Here is a 20,835-nt window from a genome sequence, read left to right on the forward strand (position 1 = left end):
AAACCTTTAATAGTGACAGAGTATTTTACTTCTACTTAAGTAAAAGTTCTTTAATATTTCATCACTGCGGCTTGGACATAATTCATGAATACAGGTGAATCTTTGGAGTACTCCTCTGTCCCACGTACACACATAGACGTTTTACTACACGCAAAATATCATCCAGTAAAGTGTTCAGAGCTTTTGCCTTTTTGAGATCTACCATCTCCGAGGGTTTCCAAGTAGTAATACTAGTTAACTGCATGAAGGGATCAGGTTTCAGTCAAACCCAGTTACTACACCAGTTTCTTGGCTCATGAGGAACCTGCGACTGAAGCAGGGACCTTGTGTCCTTCTTCCAGCTGACTTTCATGATTTCTATGGACAGGTTCCTGGACCCTGGACGCATGTGACTGAGACTTCTCACACAACCAGCCTGTAACCCTTCAATGTTCAGGGCTTTCAACTCTTACTGATCTCAACCTACAAGAGCTCACTCTCTTTGCTTTGCTCTGTTGAGCACAGAAGTAGTCACATTTCACAAAAAAGAACCACACACAGAAACCCAAAGATCTCGGTTTGATTGGACTTTTATTCAGGTTTACAGAACTCAGATTAGATTATCAGGAAAACACCACCACTAAAGGAACAGTTGAACTCTAAAATCAAAAGTATGCTCTTCACCCTTGTCCCAGGCTCTCTCCATGACATTACATGCTGAATGAATAATCATGGCCGCATCAATGCATGTCTTCATGTCAGTACCATAGAGCAGATAATGAATCAGCCAATAAATACATAGTGCATCTAGAAATCAGAGATAAAGAACCAAAGAATGCCTGTTCACCACAACTCCAGGGTGGAAGTAGAGGAAGAAGCCAGAAGGCTTCAGCAACAGAAACAGAGGCGACACAGAGGGTTTACTTGTTCTTGCCCGACACCATGACACCAAACTCCTGGATGGTGATTTCTTTGTTCACGTACTGCTGAAGCTGGTGATTTGTGATGTGCCCGAGTTGCAATGCATCATCAATGGAGAACTTCTTCCCTGATTTCCTGTCATGAAGGACTGAGGATTCCCCCTTGGGGCCCTTGACCGTGATCTCCTCCCAGTCACACTCCTGGCTCTGCAGGTTGACAAACATCTTCCAGTCGATCAGGCCCAGCTTGTAGGCCTCCTCAGGTCGCATCTCTTTGCCTGTGTCGGGGTCGATGACCACAATGGACCTGCGGAGATGGCTCTCCCTCTGTTCCCGCTTCATCCTCACTGAGGCCAGTTTCTTTTGAAGCTTATCGATTTCCTCATCCTTCTGGACGGTTACACCTCGGAGATCTGCCAGTTCCCTCTGGAGTGAATCCAGCCTCAGCTCCAGGTTCCTTCCATCCTCACTCGGTGCAGACTCAGTGAGAAGCCGAGTCTCTTTGGTGGTGATCTCAATCTCGGAGCGAAGCTTACGAATATCATTCTGCAGCCTTTGGTTTTCTTGCTTCAGGCGGCTACTTTCATCTCGGATGTAGTCCACCTCCTTGGTAGACTTGCTGTTTGAAAACTCCATTTCAGAAAGCCGGGAGGTGAGGGTGGTCAGCTCCTGGTCAAGTTCTCGCCTTTTTCTTTTCTCCTCTTCTAGGGTTCTCCTCAGGTTCTCAATCTCAATCTCAGCCTCTGGGTCCTTCTCCACTTGGACCTTCTCAGTGCGCACCACTCTCTCCTTCACATCGATCTTCTCCAGGGTGAGCTGCTGCTGGATCAGGGCGTTCAGTTCTTTCTCCAACAGTGTGCGTTTGTGCTTCTCTTCATCCAGCTGTAGTTTGAGGATGGAATGTTCCTTCTCCTGTTGGGGATCCTGCTGTAGGACCACCTTCTGTTTGACGGTCACCTTCTCACGGTTCTCTTTGTCCCTTATCTCCAGCTCACTAAGTCTGACCCTAAGCCGTTGGATCTCCAGTTCAGCATCCCGCCTTGCCCTGCGCTCCCGCTCCAGCTCCTCCAGCTGCAGGTCCAGGTCAGCCTTCTGCCTCTGCAGCTGGTAGAGCTCTGTTTTCAGGGCCTCCCTCTGCCTCTGCTCCATGCTGATGTTTTGTGAGAAAGTGTCACATTCAGATCTGAGCTGAACATCTTCCTCCATCTTAACCACTTCTTGCTGAACAATTTTCTCACGAACTTGGGACAGATCAATCTTCCTGAGCCGGATCCTCTCCTCCTGAGTGGAGCGTTCTCTCTCCAGGTCCAGGCGTTTCGACTGCTCATCACCCAGTTTCCTTTTGAGAATCTCAATCTCCTCCTTAGTTTTGGGGTCTTCTCTGTACTGCAGCACCTCATTGACCACCTCTTTCGTCTGCACCTGGGGTTTGGTGTCTTTCCATCTTTGAATTTCATCATTCAGTTGACGGATTTCCATCTCAGATTTCTCAGTCTGGTGGGTTTTATCTACGATTTCATTGCGAAGTCTCTCCAGTTCTCGTTCAGTCTGTGGATCGGTCTTGTATTTGATGACCTCTTTGATGATCTCTTTGACCTCCACTTGAGGTCCTCTGTTCCTCAGCATGGTCAGCTCATCCTGCAGGGAACGCAGCTGGAGCTCTGCATCTCTATAGCGCCTCTGCTGCTCAACAACTTCAAGCCGGAGATTAGCCACCTCATTCTCGGCCTTGGGATCAGGGCGGACGATCTCCCGCATCTTCTCCTGGACAACAACCTTGGACTTCTCCTCCTCTAGACTGGTGATTTTCCTCTGGAGGTCGGCCTTTTCTCGCTGTGATGATCTCCGTTTGGACTTCTCATCTTCATACTGCCTCCTCAGGTTTTCTACCTCCCTTTCTAGGCCAACATCTTTCTCTACTTTCAGCACCTCCTTGATGGAAATCTTCTCCTCTGCCATTGATTTCTCTTTCTCCAGCCTTCGCAGCTTCTCCTGCAGGAATTGCAGTTCATCCTCCAGCTGCTTCCTGCTATCACTTTCCTTGTGTTTCCTGTCAAGGAGCACTCGGTATTCTGTTTCCAGTTGGGGGTCATTTTGGACTTTAATCACCTCCTCCTCAGTGATCACCTCTTGTTCCCTGCTCTTCTCCTCTGCCAGGACTGTTACCTGTTTTTGTATTTGAATCAGCTCATTGTCTTTCATCAGCTTCTGCCTTCTTAGCTCATCCAATTCCTCACGGAGTTTGCGAACCTCCTCTTCTTGGCCACGGTCTCTCTCTATACGCAGAACCTCCTTCACCGTGTATTGCTGTGCCCCCTCTTTGAGCTCCGTCTCAAGGCCGCGCAGCTTTAATTTTAGAACCTCGAGGTCATTCTCCAGGACATGGGTGGAGCGGCGCTCTTCAGATAGTTTCTGTTGAACCTTATAGACCTCCTCATCCAGCTGGGGGTCAGGGACCTTTTTGATGAGCTCCTTCTTTACAATCGTATCCTGGGGCTTCTGTCCTTCAAGGACGTAGATGTCGGTCTGGATGGTCTCAATTTCTTTCTCAAGCTGCTCCCTCCTATGAATCTCATCTTCCAACTGCTTCCTGACTCTCCAAGTTTCCCCTCCCGGGGCAGAAGCATTGACTGACTGAAGATTCGTGGACTGGATCAAAGGGATCTCAGGTTGCTACAGAAGAAGATGTATTATCATTATTATGGCTTTTTATGCTGTTAAAGCTCTTTTTACAACCATCATGTCAAAGTATTTCACCTGGTTGAGAAGGCCTTGGGTGAGCTCAAGATTCTGCAGCCTTTGTTTGTTCACCGCGTTCACCTCAGTAAACTTCGCCTCGATAGCAGCTTCCTGTAAACAGCCACAGAACATGAGCCCTTCACTTACTTCAGGCCACCTCATCACTATGTGCATACAGTCGTCTTCTTTCTAGCGTTCCAGGCTTCTTTGACCCTGGCCTCTACCCTGGATCCCAGCCTCGGCTAACCTCAGCAGGGCTCTGACACCAGATCTTGTGTTGAATTGAAGGTCTGAAGTTTAAGCCTCTATGCTGTCTGTTCTTGTCTGGTTATTATTGGACACATGATCTTGTGGGTGTCACGTCCCTAATTACATGTTTTTTACACAAAGTACATGGTACCAGATTGTGGTCCAAATATTTCACAAGCGTTTTAACATGTTTCTACACGAGGTTATGCTCAGCAACTGAGGAGGCTCGAATGCCAAGGGCCTCGGCTGTTGGACCTTCCCAACCTACTGCCGCTATCATTTATCTGGCAGACTTCATTTTCATGCAATTACATCTTCAGAGTCAGATAAATGAGGCTGGGAGGGTCTAATGAAAGCACCAGTTTGATGCATTATGGGAGTTTCTGTGTGCGTGTTTGTGTGTCAGCCTTGACTGCTTCGGTCATTACCTGTCTTCCTTGGCTTTGAAACTCTGCCTACTAACAAATGACACCTGATATTCTGACTGACATGTTGCGCCTCACCTCTCCTTTGACCTTCAGTGCAGGTGATTCCAGTCGGCTTCTCTTGTACGTCTGAGGCACGAGACCGTCGTCAAGGTCAAGCATTGATCTGAACTTCTCTGTTTCATTTTCATAATCCTGCAGAGACGAAGAAGTAAGCCAACAACCAAACATGCACCCCTTTTTAATTCCTGTGGATGAAATCTAGTGCAAGAGCACTAAAAACTACGCATATCTTACCTTAATAGCTTGTTGGTACAGCCGGGCATTTTTGGAGACATTGTTCAGGTCGGACTCCTTTCTTGCAATATCAGAGAGCAGGTTCTGTGGATGGCAAAGAGGGTTGAGCTGGCAGCACCAGCGGTGAAGTACTCCTGTTCACCAGAGAAACTGGTCCTCGCTCTCACCTTCTGGTTCTTCAGCTTGGTCTCCACTTGTTTGACATCATCAGTTTCACGGGGCTCGTAGTTGGGGACACGAGACAACCAGCTGTTCAGGTTATCATAGTCATTGCGGTAACTGTTGTATGACATCTTGGCCCTCTGCAAACTCTGAGACCTGTGTCACACAACAAAAGAGATCATGATGTCCAAGTACAGTGCGTGTCGGGTACACGTCTCATCTCCTGTGCTCCTTCCTCAGCCTCTCACCTGGTGTCGATCTGCCTGTTGAGGTTGTTGAAGCGCTTGTTAAGCTTCTGCACATCAGCTTCCTGCCTCTCAATGTCAGGGCAGTGCTCTTGGAATTTGTTAGCCATGTTGTCGCAGCTGCTTTTGGCCAATCGCAGGTTCTGTTCAGTCTCAGTCACCACTGACCTCTTGGCTCTCAGGTCTGATGCAATTTCCTACCAGGACAGCAAGAGAGGTGAACTGACTAAGTAGAACTACGCTCTCCTGCGCAGAACAAACAGACATGTGGCCTATGAGGAGTCCGTCTTCATTTAAAGGGTTCCTCTTTACCTCCAGCACTGAAATGTGAGCAATAACCCTGCTAACTGTCTCAGCTTCACCTCCGCAGAGAACAGGCTTGCACTCTGATTCATGTCTCACAACTGAAACTAACTAACCACAAATATTCTTCCCTGCATTTCAGTTAAGTGTAGTAGCACCAAGTCATCTGCAGGCATGGGCACTAGTCATGACTTCATGCGCTCGGTTTAAATCTTAAAGAGATGCTCTTCTCACAATCCTGACCCACAACATCATTCTTATGTTCCTCATCTGTTCTGTGTTGGGTGTGGGAGAACCGTCTTACTGCCAGCTCTCTCTGAGTTTTCTCCAGTGAGGAAATGTCCGACGGAGCCACCTCCTCCCTGGCCAGCCTGTTCTCATACGTGGACAACAAACTCTTTCCGTTTTGAAGGGAAGTCTCCAGCTGGTTGGAATTCTTCAACCTGGAACACAGTTGGTTGGACTTGTGAGCTGAATAGAAATGCAAATGTCACACTTGAAGCACTAAGACACATTTAAAGCTGCGCACTTGTCCTGAGAGCCCTGCAGCAGCTGCTCCACGTGTGTGTACTTGTTGTTGGCTTCATCCACCTTGCTGTGGAGGTGAGGAGCACTGGCACTTGTCGGGCTGGAGACCAAGAAGCTCTTAGCTTCCTGCACTTTAGAGCTCTTCTCTGGTTCAATTCTACTGACTGCAGCAGCGATGTCCTGGGGGAAACATGGGGGTCTGTGAGTGATAAAACAGAAATATGCTGCTCCAGCTAAATGGAATGGAGCTCAGTCATTACCCTCATGTCCTGCAGGCGGTCAGTGCTATCCTGCAGTGGCCTGTTCTGTTCCAGCGGAGGGCGCACTCGAGCATGAATGGCCTTCTCCTGTTTGTCCAAGTCACTGACAACCTTGTCCAGCCCGGCCATCAGCTGACGGCACTGCTGCTCCTGCTTGTCTGGTGACACACAATATTTTCCTCTGAGTGAAGACAGACATCAACCTCCACCTCTTCAGCATGCATCAGTCACCGGTACCGCCTCCGTCTGCTGACCCCATCCCTGATGAGACCGAGCCACACAGCAGCTTGTGTTCACTGTTCACACAACTTTCCTGTGGTGTCAGGAGGAGCTCAAATCCCAGCATAACACTTCACAGTACCTCATATTACATGAAATGTTCAGTGTATTTCAGCTCAAAATGACCCTAATCATGTCTGTGCCACATTTGGGTATATTCAGTGTCATCTGAGTTGATTTTGCATGAAACTTCTCCAAAAACTAGTGGAGAGTCAAGAACAACACGCCAACGTTCACAACCTTTGGTCGCCAGTCAGCAAATGCAGCAGGAAGCAGCAGAACAGGGCAACAAGGACCTAAACAAAGCCGCAAGCTTCCTCGCTCAGTAGTGCATCTGTTATGAGCTGCTGTTATACATCTGCATCAACTATGTTTCATTCATAAAGTAGGTTGACTGTACAACCATGTTCTTGCTAGTGACAGACAAAGGAATATTATTCACTGTCATTTGATTTTTGCCTTGAGTCAAAATGGCCCCATTCACACAGAAATAAGACGTATCTTTGTATCAGGCAAAACGCCAATGGTTTTACAAGTAGGTGTGGCTGCAGGGCCATCCTGAGGACCAGTGGTTGAGCTCGGAGCTGGCTGGGGCCAGGAGGTCAGGGATGGACGTACCTGTGACAGGACTGTCCTTCTTCAGCTCGTCGAAACGTTTGAGCAGCGCTGCCTTGCTGCCTGCCATCCTCTGTTTGATGGATTTCTGCTGGCCGGCCAGACTGTCGACACACAATCATCAGTGTCGCCCAGCAAAGCTTTCAGGAAGTCAGACTATGTCCCTGCTCACATTTGCAGGCTGGACATGTTTGTGTGGCACACTCACTTGTCAGAGACGGCAACAGCCTCGGGGTCGGTGGGCGGGATCATGAAGCAGACGGCGGGGGCAGTCACTTTACGTCCAGCTGCATCCTTCACATCCCATTTGGTCCCATTGTTACGGAGCAGGGTGTAGCGCTCCCCGCGCGAAATCTGGCCCTGAACACATCCAACATTTACAACCTGTCACTGGCCATAGTCACCTGGAAAGTTCTTGAGGGAAGGAGCTGCACAGTGACATCAAAGATTTGGATAAAACACAGACTTCACTCAAGTTGTGAAGCAGAAATGCATTTGTGAAGAGCACCAGACCGCCTGGACTTCCATGTGTCAACGTTGCCTTCATCTTCTTCACCTGTATTTGGTCAAGTGGGCCATCGGGAGCACGGCGCTGCGTCACCTGCTGTTCATGTTTTCATCAACCTCACTTCTGGCATTTCAACTATCTCATATTCAGGATTTTATGACTTGAGTTCTCTCGTCCAGGGTCTTTTCATGACACTTTCTGACTCTGTTAATATCCTGCAAAAGCAGCATTCAAAGTTTCCTTCAATGAAATTGTTGCATTTAAACACTGACAATTGTCCAAAAAGCCACTCAAAAGAGAAGCAGCCCATCAGAATATGGCAGCCTGCTTTGCCTCCTGCAGAAGTGCTTGACATCCATCAACAGACGACTTATCAGCCCGCAGGGAGCTCGGCAGGCCGGTGTCGTTAAATCCCTGTGTTCTGATGATGTCCCTCTGAGACTCAGTCGGAGGGGATTTGAATCCATCATGATGCTAACCCTCACTGGCAGTGTTTGAAGAGCCAAGACAGACGAGGTGAGAGGAGACGGAGGGTTCTCAGGTCGATTCAGTATGACTGACACGCCAAGAGTTCTATCCTGTGTAGGTGTGAGTGTACGAGCACGCTGAGCGTCAGAGACAGAAAGAGGTGTGTGATCCAGGCTCCCACCTCCTCTGCGTCAAATTCACACAGAGCCTCAACAGGCAGCAGCTTCTGGGGCGTTTCCCTCCGGTACTTCAGAGGTAGAACCTGCAGGCTGCGCTTCTGAAGAGCCTTGACCCGCTCGTCAAAGCGGTCCATGGCCTTGGACTGATCCTGCATACACACACAGAAGGTTAGGGGGGGGGGCAGCTGGCCGTTGTGGGATGGAGACATTTAGAGTGGGAGGGAAGCTTACATCCAGCTCTCGGATCAGAGCCTCCATCTGGTACACGTCTTTGAACTCAGGATTGTACTTCTGGTTGACTTCTGTATCCAGCCGCTTCAGCAGGTCCTGAGTGTCACGCGCCTCCTTGTTGTACTGCACGCGCACGCACACACACACACACACACACACACACACACACATTAGAGAGCTCTCCCTGTTGTCATCTGGATGTGTAGTGTGTTCTGCTCGTGTGTTCAACCTTGTGGTACTCGTCCATGTGCTTCAGGTGGTTTTCCTCACAGATGAGCAGGTTCAGGTACTCCTTCCAGTCAGCGTGCACCGCCTCCATGTGAGCCTGACCAACAAACAACAGCACTGAGTGAATCAAGCACGGTGCAGCGTCATCATGCTGGGGGATGGCGTCAGGGGTTGTACCTCGATAACGTTCTTGCCCGGATGCTGAGCGCCGATGAGCTTCTCGCCGTCGTCATTGAGCTTGGTGACGGTGGCCTCCTTCGACTCCAGACACTTGCTGATGAAGTTCTATGGACACCACAGATGTGACGGTCGTTAGGTTTCAGTGGTGTACAGGAGCCCCGGTGATGAGCCCCCCTCAGCTACCTCATACTGCCTCTGGCGGGCGGGGTAGTCCAGGTTGGTGTCACTCCAGTCGTAGTTGATCCTCTCCTCTGCCTGCTGGTCCATCCAGTACAGCTCATTGGTGCAGCGCTGCATGTAGTCACGCAGGCTCAGCAGGTGGCGCTGGCGGTCACTGGAGTTAGCCTAGCTCACGGAGACAGCTAGGTTCAACAACTAGGGCTTTTAATGAATGTACTACAGTACTCAGCAGTAGTAGTACTAATGCACTGATGCCCAGGTGTAACACAGACAGCCTTGTCCTTCGGTGTACCAGCACGCCCAGCTGCTTGCTCTGTGTTTGTCTGCATACAGGGTCACATGACCATGCTGAGCATACTGTCAGTCAACACAGCATACACATCTGCAGGTGTGTGTGTGTGTGTGTGTGTATTGATTACCAGCAGTTTGTTGTACTTCATCTGGAGGCCGCTGACATATTCCTGGACAAAGAAAACATGCAGTGTGAGAAAGATGATGATGATGAAGGTGATGATGATGATGATGATGCAGGGACTTTTTTCAGCTCAGCAACAAACCATCAGGATTGTACGGACCCCCCCGTCATCCTCCACTGCCGTACCTTGTCTCCACCTGCAGAGATGTGCGGGGCCAGAGCCTCCACCTCGCTGTGGAAGATGTTGTGCTCCTCCACCTCGTTCTCCACTGATGGGAGGTCCTGGCCGAAGCCCTTGTTGTTCAGGTTGTCCTGCACAAGGACACCCAACACATTAAGAGTCAACAGCAAATCTGAGTTGAACTTGTTGCCTCCTTCTCAACATTGATCCCCTCATTTGCACCCCCTAGCTTAGCGGCACTTACTTGAACTCATCCTTGTTACCCTGAAAACCGTCTCCATAGCAATACAACAAGCCACAACAGTCATCAGAGTAGCTGCAACCCAGTTCTCAATTGTAATTTCTATGTCATGCGATTGAAAAAACAACCAAGAACACTGATTTTCTGAGGTATACGGATGCTTCAGGCCTGGAGCAGCGTCTCCTAAGGGACATGTTCTCACTGACCCATGTCCCAGGTGACCTGGGTGACCTGTGTTCCAGGTGACCTGGGTGACCCGTGTCCCAGGTGACCTGGGTGACCCGTGTCCCGGGTCACCTGGTACAGCTGCTATTCATACCAGTTTCTCATCCATCATGTTGCCCCAGTTGATGGTGGGTACCCCCTCGGTGCGGGTGAGGTGGTAGATCCGGTCACGGTCCTCCTTCAGCTTCATCACTCTCTCACGCAACTGCTTCATGCTGTGCGCGCACGCACACACACACACACACACACACACACACAAACACACACACAGCAGAAAGATGCTTGATCACGAATGTCTTTGAGGAACCAACAGCTCCTCTGAGCAGGTCATGCAACACCACAGCTACAGCTGATGTTCAGACAACTGCAAAATCCCAGCATCCCTGAATGTTACTCACTCCTGTTCAATCATCTCAGCCTGAGGATGCTTGAGGCGTTTGGCGTTGACGGCGTCCTCGTCCAGGCCTGTGAGCAGCTCCAGGGAGTTGACGATGCGCTTGCTGGTGTCATCCTGATACAGCGGCTGCTTCCCCTCGTTGATCTTGCTAACATCCTGTAGCCACAATAGAAGGAGCAGTCAGGCGGACAGGCTCACACGAGTCAGCTGTTCCTAATATTATGGCCACACTGTCTGCTTGAGTTGGCGCTGACAGGACGCCAGTGCCAACACTCCCTCGCAACGATGGAGACGTAAGCAGCAGTGAAGCAACAGCTGGTCTGATTGGTTTGTATATGTTGACGTGAAGCTGGACATCGTGAGATGACATGAATATGAAGCATATGTGAAGAACTGCAGGAACCATACCTTGTTGAGGTTCTGCTCGATGTCGTAGATGTTCTTCTCCACTTTATCAGCGTTCTTTTGCAGCTTCTCGATGAGACTGCTGACCTCTGTCGACGGAGCGCTGACAAGGACACACGCACGTTACACCCACGCTCAGGGACAACATGGTGTCACACATCCGCCAACGCTCAATGTGCACGCGCAGGATCTAGGACACACGGGACGACCGCCAGAGCCGGACCCGGATCAGTGCCATCATGTTGGAGGCAGCGGAGGTGGGTTCACCTCAGCGTTTCCTCTGAAACTATTGTGAAGTATCAATTACCGTTTAATTAAATGATCAGAGCGATTATCAGCTGATTGATCGAGACAGAACCCAGCAGCTACGTTTCACAACAACAGATGAGCAGAAGATGGAGGAGCAACAAGGAGCAGGAACCTTCTGATGCAGTCAGATCTAGTCCTGGTACTAGGTCTAGTCATGGTACTAAATCTAGGTCTAGATTTGGACTCTGGAGGGTTGAAGGGCTTCAGACCATCCATCTATCATCTGTCCATCCAGTTCCACATATTTGATGGAGAGAACACATTTTCAACCCAATGATGTCTAAAGAGCTTCTAAACCTGGGTCTGGGACCCCAGAAGTGCTTCGGGAATTGAACTCATGACGCTTTGGTTCCTGGACAGCCACTCTTTCTTCTGACTTCATCACAATGAGCACAAAGGACAAGAAATGAACCAACAGGCCAAAATGACATCAGAATTCATTTAATTTTGGTTTGTCATCGAGAATCCAGAGCAGAAAAACCCCTGCTGACGTCACAGGGCTGCTCGTGTCTGGGGATGATTTTGTGACAGGCCATTTCTTCACACGCACACACACACACGCACACACGCACACACACACACACACACACACACCTCTTGTTACATAACGTCTCCTGCATGAACGCTATCTATCTGTAGGGTTTCATGTGAAAGTCGTGGAAGCAAGTTTGAACTGGCGCGTTTGGGACCCGGGGGCTGTTTCTGTCACGCTGCGCACAAACACACACTAGCAAACATGCTATGCTCCTCTCTGTCACCAACGGGTGAACACAAACACTGATGATGCTCCGGTGTCACGTGGACCAGGACTCATGCTTGGCTCAGGTCTAAAACTCAGACCAGATGTAAACCCGCCCTGCCCTTCTTACATAACCACCAGAGCACCAGTGTCCCAGACATGTCAGTGCTTCCTTCCTGGGTGGTTGGCTGACTCTTACTGGGGGGGGTGGTACCACAGGAAGAGGAGGCTGGTTCTGGACTATCTAGCAAAGCTGGTCAAGGTCTGGACAATGAGAGCAGGGAGGCAGGACAGTTGGTGAGGCCCTCCTGCCTCCTCCTGAGGACCGCACACCAAAAACAAGATGACGTCCAACTGTGTTGAAATAAATCTGTAAGGGGGGGGGGGGGCATTCCTTCTCTTGATGATGGGTGGGACGGCCAGAAGAACACACCCAACACTCCACAAGAACTCTTTGACAGATCAGAGATTAGTCAATCCTCTGGTATTCCCCCCACCCCCACCACACACACAAACACACACACACACACACACACACACACACACACCTGCTCAGCATGCTCTCTGCGGTCCTCCCTCTATCTCTGGGGACCTTCAGGTGACGGACCTGAGAGGACCTGACCTGACTGGGCTGACTGGTGCTGTGGGACTGGGAGAGGCCGCATACCTCTCAAACCAGTTATGTCAACCTGAGCCGGGCTGACGGCCACACCCCCGCCGCCCGGGACGCGCACCACAGCACCACCGACCCTGACCGCAGGAGCGTCACAGCACAGGTGTCACCACGCAGCTCCTTCCGGTCAGTGCTCCTGAACAGAACAGATCTACAAACTAGCACTGGCCTCCTCGTGACGTCACCTGTCACGGGCGATGAAAACATGCAATAAAGCGCGTGAGAGCGGAATGGCTGCTGTCGTGAGTGCGGACTCCGGCGTCTTACCTGCTCTTGGGCTGCGTGATCGTGGTGGACTTGTTCTTCTTCCTCAGCATGGTGAAGGTCACCTGTCAGCGGCTTCCACGAAAAAACTGTCCCAACAGCACAGGTGAGCTCGGATGAGTCCGCGTCCTCTGCTGCTCCGTTGTCAGTGTGTGAGTGTGTGTGAGTGTGTGAGTGTGTGAGAGTCAACACGCCCTTTACAGAGTCAGACCGCCCCTCCTACACTCGCTGCACCACCCAACTCCCACAATGTTCCCACTGAACTGCTTCAACACCTGAACACCAGCAGGGAGGAGCTAAGCACGCTCTCTCTCTCTCTCTCTCTCTCTCTCTCTCTCACACACACACACACACACACACACACACACACACACACACACACACACACACTCATTCTGGGTGTGGCAGCCAGGGCTGGACACTTGCTGAACCAGTTTGACTTGACAGTGTTTGTATCTGGTCGTGTGTGTGTGTGTGTGTGTGTGTGGGGGGGGGGGGGGGGGGTGGATTTAAGGGAGGACACTCCTGCAGGTAAGCCAGGAAACAAGGTTCCTGGCTCCCCCCACCCCCACCTTCTAATCCAGGGTCTCACATATGAGTCCATTCTGGACTCTGCTCATCCGGTGTGGCACCATTCAGAGTCTGATGACGACGGAGACGTTTCTCCTGCCATTACCTGAAGGCTCACCTGTGGTGTCAGCGGGATTGAAAGCAGATCCAGTATTTGCTTTGGCGCTTTGTGACGGACCTGTCAATAACCTCCAGACCGACAGCCAACCATCTCTGGGGGTGGGGCAGTGAAGGCGCCCATGTGACCCAGATACAGAAGCCTCTCAGTTCTGAGCATCACTTCCTGGTTTGTTCCAGTCTTCTATGGTATCCATAACAACCCATCCTCCACTGCAGCCGGTGCTGTTGATTAGCCGAAGCCGGTTGGACCTTCCTCCCTCTGGACTCCAGCTCCGTTCCCTCCGTCCAGCCCTGATGGAAGCAGCATCGCTCAGCATCTGTGCTGATGTCTGCCGCTGGACCCCCAGGAGGGAGCCCAGAACCTTACAGACCTGAACCAGAACCAGTTGCTGAAGATAAGCCGCCTCCTCCTGGTTGTACATTGGTCATGAGTGTGGTCTCACACACACACACACACACACACACACACACACACACACACACACACACACACACACACACACATCATGGCTGCATTCCTCTGCTGATAGGAGGGTGAGAGTCATTGAAAGGTGAATCAATGAAGAGTTAAATATTAACAAGACAAACCTTCCAGAGACATACACACACACACACACACACACACACACACACACACACACACACACACACACACACACACACACACACACACACGCACACACACTCACACACACACACTCACACACACACACACACATCAATGATGGACGGGTTGTACCTTTGGACCCAGACAGAACGCCAGTGTGACGAATCAATAAGCTTGAACTGATAAACGAGGCCTTTCTTCATTGATAGTTTATTGATTGTTTATTGGCTCATTGAGGATTGTGGTTGAAGTTTCAGGGACGAGCTGCCCAGGCCTTTCCATCTGAATCCATTTTCATATTAGTTTTGTTAATAAATGCTACATTAACTTCTCCTGTTCAGGGTGGTGGGGGTGGAGCCTATCCCAGCAGCCTTCCCCCTGGACCGGTCACCAGTCCATGGCAGGGCCAACACATAGAGACAGACAACCATTGGCTCTCCCAGCCACACCTACGGTCAATTTAGAGTCTGGATTAACCTGGTCCCTCTTGATGTCTTTGGACTGTGGAGGAAGCTGGAGTACCAGAGAGAACCCAGCAGGAACAGGGAGAACATGGAGACTCACCCAGAAAGACCCCGTGCTGCAGATGGGGCTCCACCCACAACCTTCTTGCTGGGGGCCACAGTGAGGACCACTGCAGAGTTACTGACTGGTTTACTCTTAACTATCAGTGAGGAAAATCACCAGGGAGATCCAGTGTTATCTACAACCCACAGACATATTTTAATGGAATATGGTGGATAATTTCTCCATTGTTATTGTCACAGTACAGGAACATCACCCTGATCACGTGATCTGGAGGGATAAGGGGCCAGCGGGATCTGTTGGCAGCAGCGAGTCCTCCTGGGATCCTCCAGTCTGGATCGACCACTGATGTGTGACTCTCTTGTGCCACTGACGTGCAATTGAGCAGCCGGCGGCGCCGTGCTGCTGCTCACTAGCTGCCGGACGCTGAGAAGCTGCAGCCTGCATGGACCTGCTCAAGCAGCCAACGGAGGGATCCATGAACTGGCACAGTGGCAACAGTTACGGTGGCCCGTATCTAAGTAGTTGTACTCCTCTGGTGTGGTATAAGTATCTCTATCTGAACAACATGAATACTTCTACCCCTCTCCTGGGTCAAAGGTGATGATGAGGAGGGTCCACAGGTTTAACTGCGGTTCGGTGAGTGGGGGGAGCTGCAGAGGCGGAGCCCCAGCAGGGTCTCGTCTGCAGGGTTCTACTACAGTATATGTCTGGACTGGAATGCCTGGCTGGGTTGCTGAACCGGTCCTGCAGCATTCTGATGGCCACTGACTTCCTGTCTGATCTTGCTGTTGGCGCTGCAGGTCTGCCACCGGGCCTCAGCCGCCAGTCTCAACCCGCCGGGCCTGGTTAGGTGTTCAACCTGCTCAGCGCAGTGTAGACCTGCAGAAATGATGTGCTGTCTCACACCCAGAAAACTGAAGCATGTGTCTCCATAGCAACCCAGCCAGGTGAGTGAAAGCATGAAAATGTGGACAGGTGTTGGTATTGCAGTGATGCTGCAGATGAATGAGTAAAGCTTTTGTGAGGCCTCCAGTCCACATTCCCCAGGAAGGCGTGGGCCCGGGCCTTCAGGGCGTGTGTGGCTCTTACTGGCGCTTAATCACCTGTAGCCGGTGGGTTCAGGGTCGGTATGACAGGTATGACACATAGCTGCGCGGGGAGTGTGTGAGTGACAGTGAGTGTCCTGGATGTTGGGCCTGCTGAACTTTCTCTGCCTTGCTGAGCTGCTGGGGTCCCAGGCCAGAACGCGGCACCAGAGCTGAGATCAGGGTTTCATGGGTTTCTGTGCGCCTTCTTCCGCGCTGACGGGTGGGTCGCGTTCACTGGTGTCAGCTGCTCAGGTGTGGATGTGGTCGTGAGGCTCAGGTGTGCCTCACTCTGTTGAACCTTAATACAAACATGCCGATGGAGATATTTTGGAGTTCTTTTCCTTGTAAGGGAACTGGTTTCCCCCTCCAAGCAACAGTGCATCACATCGTCACGAATGGCTGTGACGTTTCAGGCCTCGCCACCGGCTACAGCTCATTTCTTTTTTTTAAATTAATTTTGCACCTTGATACAAAACAAAAGAGAAACGAGCAAATACTTGCCAAGACACATCAGGTGCTGAGCAGAGGCACGAGACCCAAACGGGCCTCAACGCAAAAATTAAACCGACAAAAGCATCATGACAAGTTAAAGCATCGAGAAATGAGATGAAGACATCATGAAGAAACAAAATGATAACTGTTGAAAATAATACGAATTCATAATGACAACAAATATAACAATGATAAAACAAAGAATCAAACAAGAACCATAAAAACATGAAACAAACAAAATAAGAAAAGAAGTCACTCATGATGTCATCAACACCTGAGTGATGAAACTGTGACAGGTTGTGAGTACGACACCGGAGGTTCTCTGGTGCTGAGGTGTCCCAGGGCGTAGGAGAAGTGACCATGGGTGTGTCCTGAATGGATGCTGGAGTTTGACATACAAAGTTATGGAAAACCATTGGAAATGTATCGACATTTGCAGTACAATAAAACACAAGAATACGTATCTGGTGTGTATTCATATCAACAATGGATGATATTTTGAGTTGCCGAACACAGGAGAAGGTGTTTGAAGGTGATCAGACGTCAAGCAGCAAGCCATACCAAGAGAAGTAGCAGAAGTAAGAGCCCATGTTCAGTTCACAGTTGATGGGCTGCGGCCTGTTGGCACATTGGCTGGAGGAGGCACACGGAGCACGCTAACCAGAGACAGAGAAGACAAGGCGGCTAGTTTCTGTTAGCGAGCAAGCTGTCATCATTACCATCATCATCACCATCATCATCATCATTACCATCATCATCATCACCACCACCATCACCATCATCATTACCATCACCACCATCATCACCATCATCATCATCATCATCACCATCATCATTACCATCACCACCATCATCACCATCATCATCATCATCACCATCATCATCATTATCATCACCATCATCATCATTATCATCATCATCACCATCATCATCATCATCATCATCATCATCATCATCATCACCATCATCATCATCATCATCATCATCATCAAGTCAAGTCAATTTTATTTCTATAGCGCCAAACCCCAACCAAAGTTCTGTGCTGACTCTTTCCAAGTAGAGCAGGTCCAGCACCTCCCTCCTTCAATGAACCTCCACCCAACAATCCTCCATCAGCAAGCACATCCTGCAACAGCAGCCACCAGAACCTTCCTTTGAACAGGCAGGAACGTCGAGCAGATCCAGAATCAGTGGGGACGGCCTTCTGCTTTGACCATTTCGGGGGAAAGAGAGCAAGAGAGCGGGACAGAGACAAAGACAGAGAATGGAGGAAGACAGAGAGACAGAAGGAAAGAGAGGGACAGAGATAAAGAGAGAGAGAAAAGGAAGAGACTGATGGACAGACAGGGACGTGAGCAGGTGGAGCTACAGGTGGCAGCTGGAGCCTCTTCAGGTCTGCAGCCTCCTCCAGCAGCACCAGGATCTGGGATGAGGGGAGCCAAAAGGCTCCGGAGAAGATGAATTAGTAACACATACAGTATGAGTATGATTTATATATGACACATATAGGAGGACAGAGAGGAGTAGAGAGAAGCCCAGTGCATCATGGGAGATCCCCCAGCAGTCTGAGCCTATAGCAGCATATTTAAGGGCCAGCCTAAGCAGTCCTGACTATAAGCCTGATCAAAAAGGAAAGTCTTAAGTCTGCTCTTTTTTTCTTTTTTTTTTAACTGTCCTGTTCAGTAGCTGAGGCAAGCAGCATCAGTGTTCCTGGTGCCTTGTTGTACTGAAGCAGTTTTATTCTGCATCGGAGGAACCTGATAAACTCCTCCTACTGCCATTTATGTTTAACTTTATTCGGAATGGTGTTGGTTCATTGATGAAGCTACTGGACTGAGGACAGGAGGAGAGAACAGGGACAGGATCGGGAAGACAAGGGGGAGGGGGGAGACAAAATAACAACAACAGCAATAGCAGAAAACAACAACAACAAAAACACAAAAACAAACAAAGACAAACAAAAAACCAAACAAAAAAACAAATAAACAAACAAAGAAAAAGTAACAACAACAAAAGAAAAAGAAAGAAAAAAAAAACAATGGTTGCAGAATCTCCCGTGCAGGCTTACCATTTGGTTTAATATAATTTTAAGATAAATGTCTGAGTGTGTGATTATGGGTCGGTTGTGCGCTCCATGCGTGTATGTGTGTATACGCGTGTGTACGTGTATGTGTATGTGCTACGGTTTGTCTTGGATGCTGTGCGTAGCTGGCTGTAGCTGATGTGGGGGGGCCAGGACATCGCACTCCCAGTCCAGGATGGCAAGTAGGTCAGGACCAGGTCACCAGAGCACCCCGAAACCCCCAGGACACGGGGAGCCCCAGGCCACTCCTCCCCCAGGAAACAGCCACAGGCCCAACCCATGCCAGGACCCATAGGAAAGCATAGGAGCAGCAACCCCCACCCGGAAGCAACCCACAGAGAGACGGGGCAGAGATGACCCCGGTCCCGCCGGGCACTCCCCCCCCCCCCCCACAGCATGAGCAGAGCCCAGGGGCACAGGGCCCCCCCAGCCCGAGACCCGACCAGAGCCCCCCAAGGGGTCCGCCAGCGGCGAGGCCGACACCCACCCACACCCCACACCCAGGCCGGGCAGCCACAGCCCACCACAACGACCAGGCCCACCGCCCCCGAACAGAGCTACCCCCCCCCCCCCCCAACCCTCGATAATTCTGCTCTTAAAGGTCGAGAGGGTGCCTGCATCCCGGACCGAAACTGGGAGACGGTTCCACTGGAGGGGAGCCTGATAGCTGAAGGCTCTGGCTCCCATTCTACTTTTAGAAACTCTAGGAACCAGCAGGAACCCTGCATCCTGGGAGTGAAAGGTTCAAGCTGGATCATAGGGGACTAGGAGCTCTGTCAGGGATGAAGGAGCCTGACTGTTGAGGACTTTGATGGTAGAAGGAGAATTTTAAATTCTGTTCTGAATTTGATAGGGAGCCATGCAGAGAAGCAGTCCAGGAGAGACCTGGTCTCTTCTACTAGTTCTCGTCAACACGCGGCAGCAGTGTTCTGGACCAGCTGGAGAGTCTTTAGGGACCTACTGGTGCAGCCTGATAGGAGGGAATTGCAGTAATCCAGCCTGGAAGTGACAAAGGCATGGACTAGTTTTTCTGCATCCTTTTGAGACAGGATGTGTCTGATCTTAACGATGTTACGTAGATGGAAGAAAGCAGTCCTAGAAATTTGCTTAATGTGGGCATGCAAGGACAGATCCTGATCAAAGAGAACTCCTAGGTTCCTTACGGTCGTGCTGGGGGCCAAGGTAATGCCTTCCAGGGTACCCGTCTCATTAGACAGGGTGTCTCTAAGATGTTTTGGGCCCAGGACAATGACTTTGGTTTTATTGGAGTTTAATAAAAGGAAATTAAGGGTCATCCAAGTTTTTATCTCCTTCAGACAGGCCTCCAGTTTTGTCAGCTGATTTATTTCATGTGGATGCATTGATAAGTACAGCTGAGTGTCGTCTGCATAGCAGTGAACATTAATGGAGTGTTTCCTTATCATGTGACCTGGAGGAAGCAGGTACAGGGTGAAGAGGACTGGTCCAAGCACAGACCCTTGTGGAACACCATAAGTGACTACAGTGGTTTCCGAGGGTTTATCATTAGTGAGTACAAACTGAGATCGACCTAGTAAATATGACCTGAACCAGTTTAGTGTGGTTCCTTTAATACCAGTGACAGGTTCCAGTCTCTGTAGAAGGATATGGTGGTCAATGGTATCAAAAGCTGCACTAAGATCTAATAAGACCAGCACAGAGACCAGTCCCTCATCTGATGCTAGTAGGAGGTCATTGGTAACTCTGACTAGTTCTGTTTCTGTGCTATAATGAATCCTGAACCCTGACTGGAAGTCCTCTAATAGGCTGTTGCTATGGAGACGTCACAGAGCTGTTTGGCAACTGCTTTCTCCAGAATTTTGGAGAGAAAAGGAAGATGTGATGTTGGTCTGTAGTTGGCCAAAACTTCTGGATCCAGGGTTGCTTTTTTGAGAAGGGGTCTAATTACTGCCACTTTAAAGGACTGAGGGACGTAACCAGATAACAGCGACACATTGATCAAATCTAAGAGGGAGGGGCTAACGAGGGGAGAGAGTCCTTAAGTAGCTTAGTTGGGATGGGGTCTAGGAGACAGGTGGAGATTTAGAGGAGGACATTATTGAACTGAGCTCATGAAGGCTAACGGTAGAAAAACTGTCAAAGTGTACGTCTGGTCCTCCAGCTGCCTCTAAGGTTCTGGGTTCTAGGGGCCATGTTGTCAGCTGATGGCAGGAGGAGGTGAATTTTCTCTCTAATCAGGACAATTTTGTCATTAAAGAAGTCCATGAACTCTTTGCTGCTCAGGGAAACAGGACTACTTGGTTCAGTAGAGCTGTGGCTCTCTGTCAGTCTGGCTCCAGGACTGAAGAGGAACCTGGGTTGTTCTTGTGTTCCTCTATTAGTGCTGAGTAGTCGGCTGCTCTCGCTATACGAAGGGCTTTCTTATAACTTTTAAGGCTGTCTTGCCAGATGATGTGAGACTCCTCCAGTTTGGAGCAGCGCCATATTCTCTCTAACTTCTGGGTTTTTTGTTGAAGCTGTCTGGTTTCTGAATTGTACCAAGGT

General features: G+C 50.0%; 1 protein-coding gene across 1 annotated transcript; it reads right to left on the bottom strand.

Annotated features, from left to right (window-relative positions):
• Positions 1–553: 553 nt before the first annotated feature.
• On the bottom strand, positions 554–13,014 carry ppl (periplakin). The gene is made up of 22 exons (XM_086185183.1): positions 12,828–13,014; positions 10,843–10,942; positions 10,436–10,590; positions 10,132–10,252; positions 9,577–9,702; positions 9,395–9,436; positions 8,979–9,140; positions 8,793–8,900; positions 8,617–8,712; positions 8,388–8,510; positions 8,159–8,305; positions 7,210–7,361; positions 7,005–7,105; positions 6,108–6,265; positions 5,849–6,027; positions 5,624–5,762; positions 5,020–5,213; positions 4,777–4,927; positions 4,610–4,693; positions 4,391–4,507; positions 3,657–3,749; positions 554–3,572 (listed from the first exon to the last, which is right to left on the bottom strand). The coding sequence occupies exons 1-22, from the start codon at positions 12,875–12,877 to the stop codon at positions 900–902; spliced, it is 5,271 nt and encodes a 1,756-aa protein (XP_086041309.1). The 5' UTR covers positions 12,878–13,014; the 3' UTR covers positions 554–899.
• Between the last annotated feature and the right edge of the window lie 7,821 nt (positions 13,015–20,835).

Source organism: Aulostomus chinensis, chromosome 18 (assembly GCF_037954235.1).
Source record: "Aulostomus chinensis isolate RoL2024-O1b breed Wild chromosome 18, RoL_Achi_v1.0, whole genome shotgun sequence".
Taxonomy (NCBI): Eukaryota; Metazoa; Chordata; class Actinopteri; order Syngnathiformes; family Aulostomidae; genus Aulostomus; species Aulostomus chinensis.

Bases quoted from the DNA above. Each gene is read 5' to 3' on its own strand.
- ppl (XM_086185183.1), bottom strand. From the start codon at position 12,877: ATGCTGAGGAAGAAGAACAAGTCCACCACGATCACGCAGCCCAAGAGC. The intron at 7,362-8,158 runs GTGGGAGCCTGG...GGATGTGTTCAG, and splicing joins GTGAATTTGACGCAGAGGAG to GGCCAGATTTCGCGCGGGGA. The intron at 6,028-6,107 runs GTAATGACTGAG...TGTTTCCCCCAG, and splicing joins ACCGCCTGCAGGACATGAGG to GACATCGCTGCTGCAGTCAG.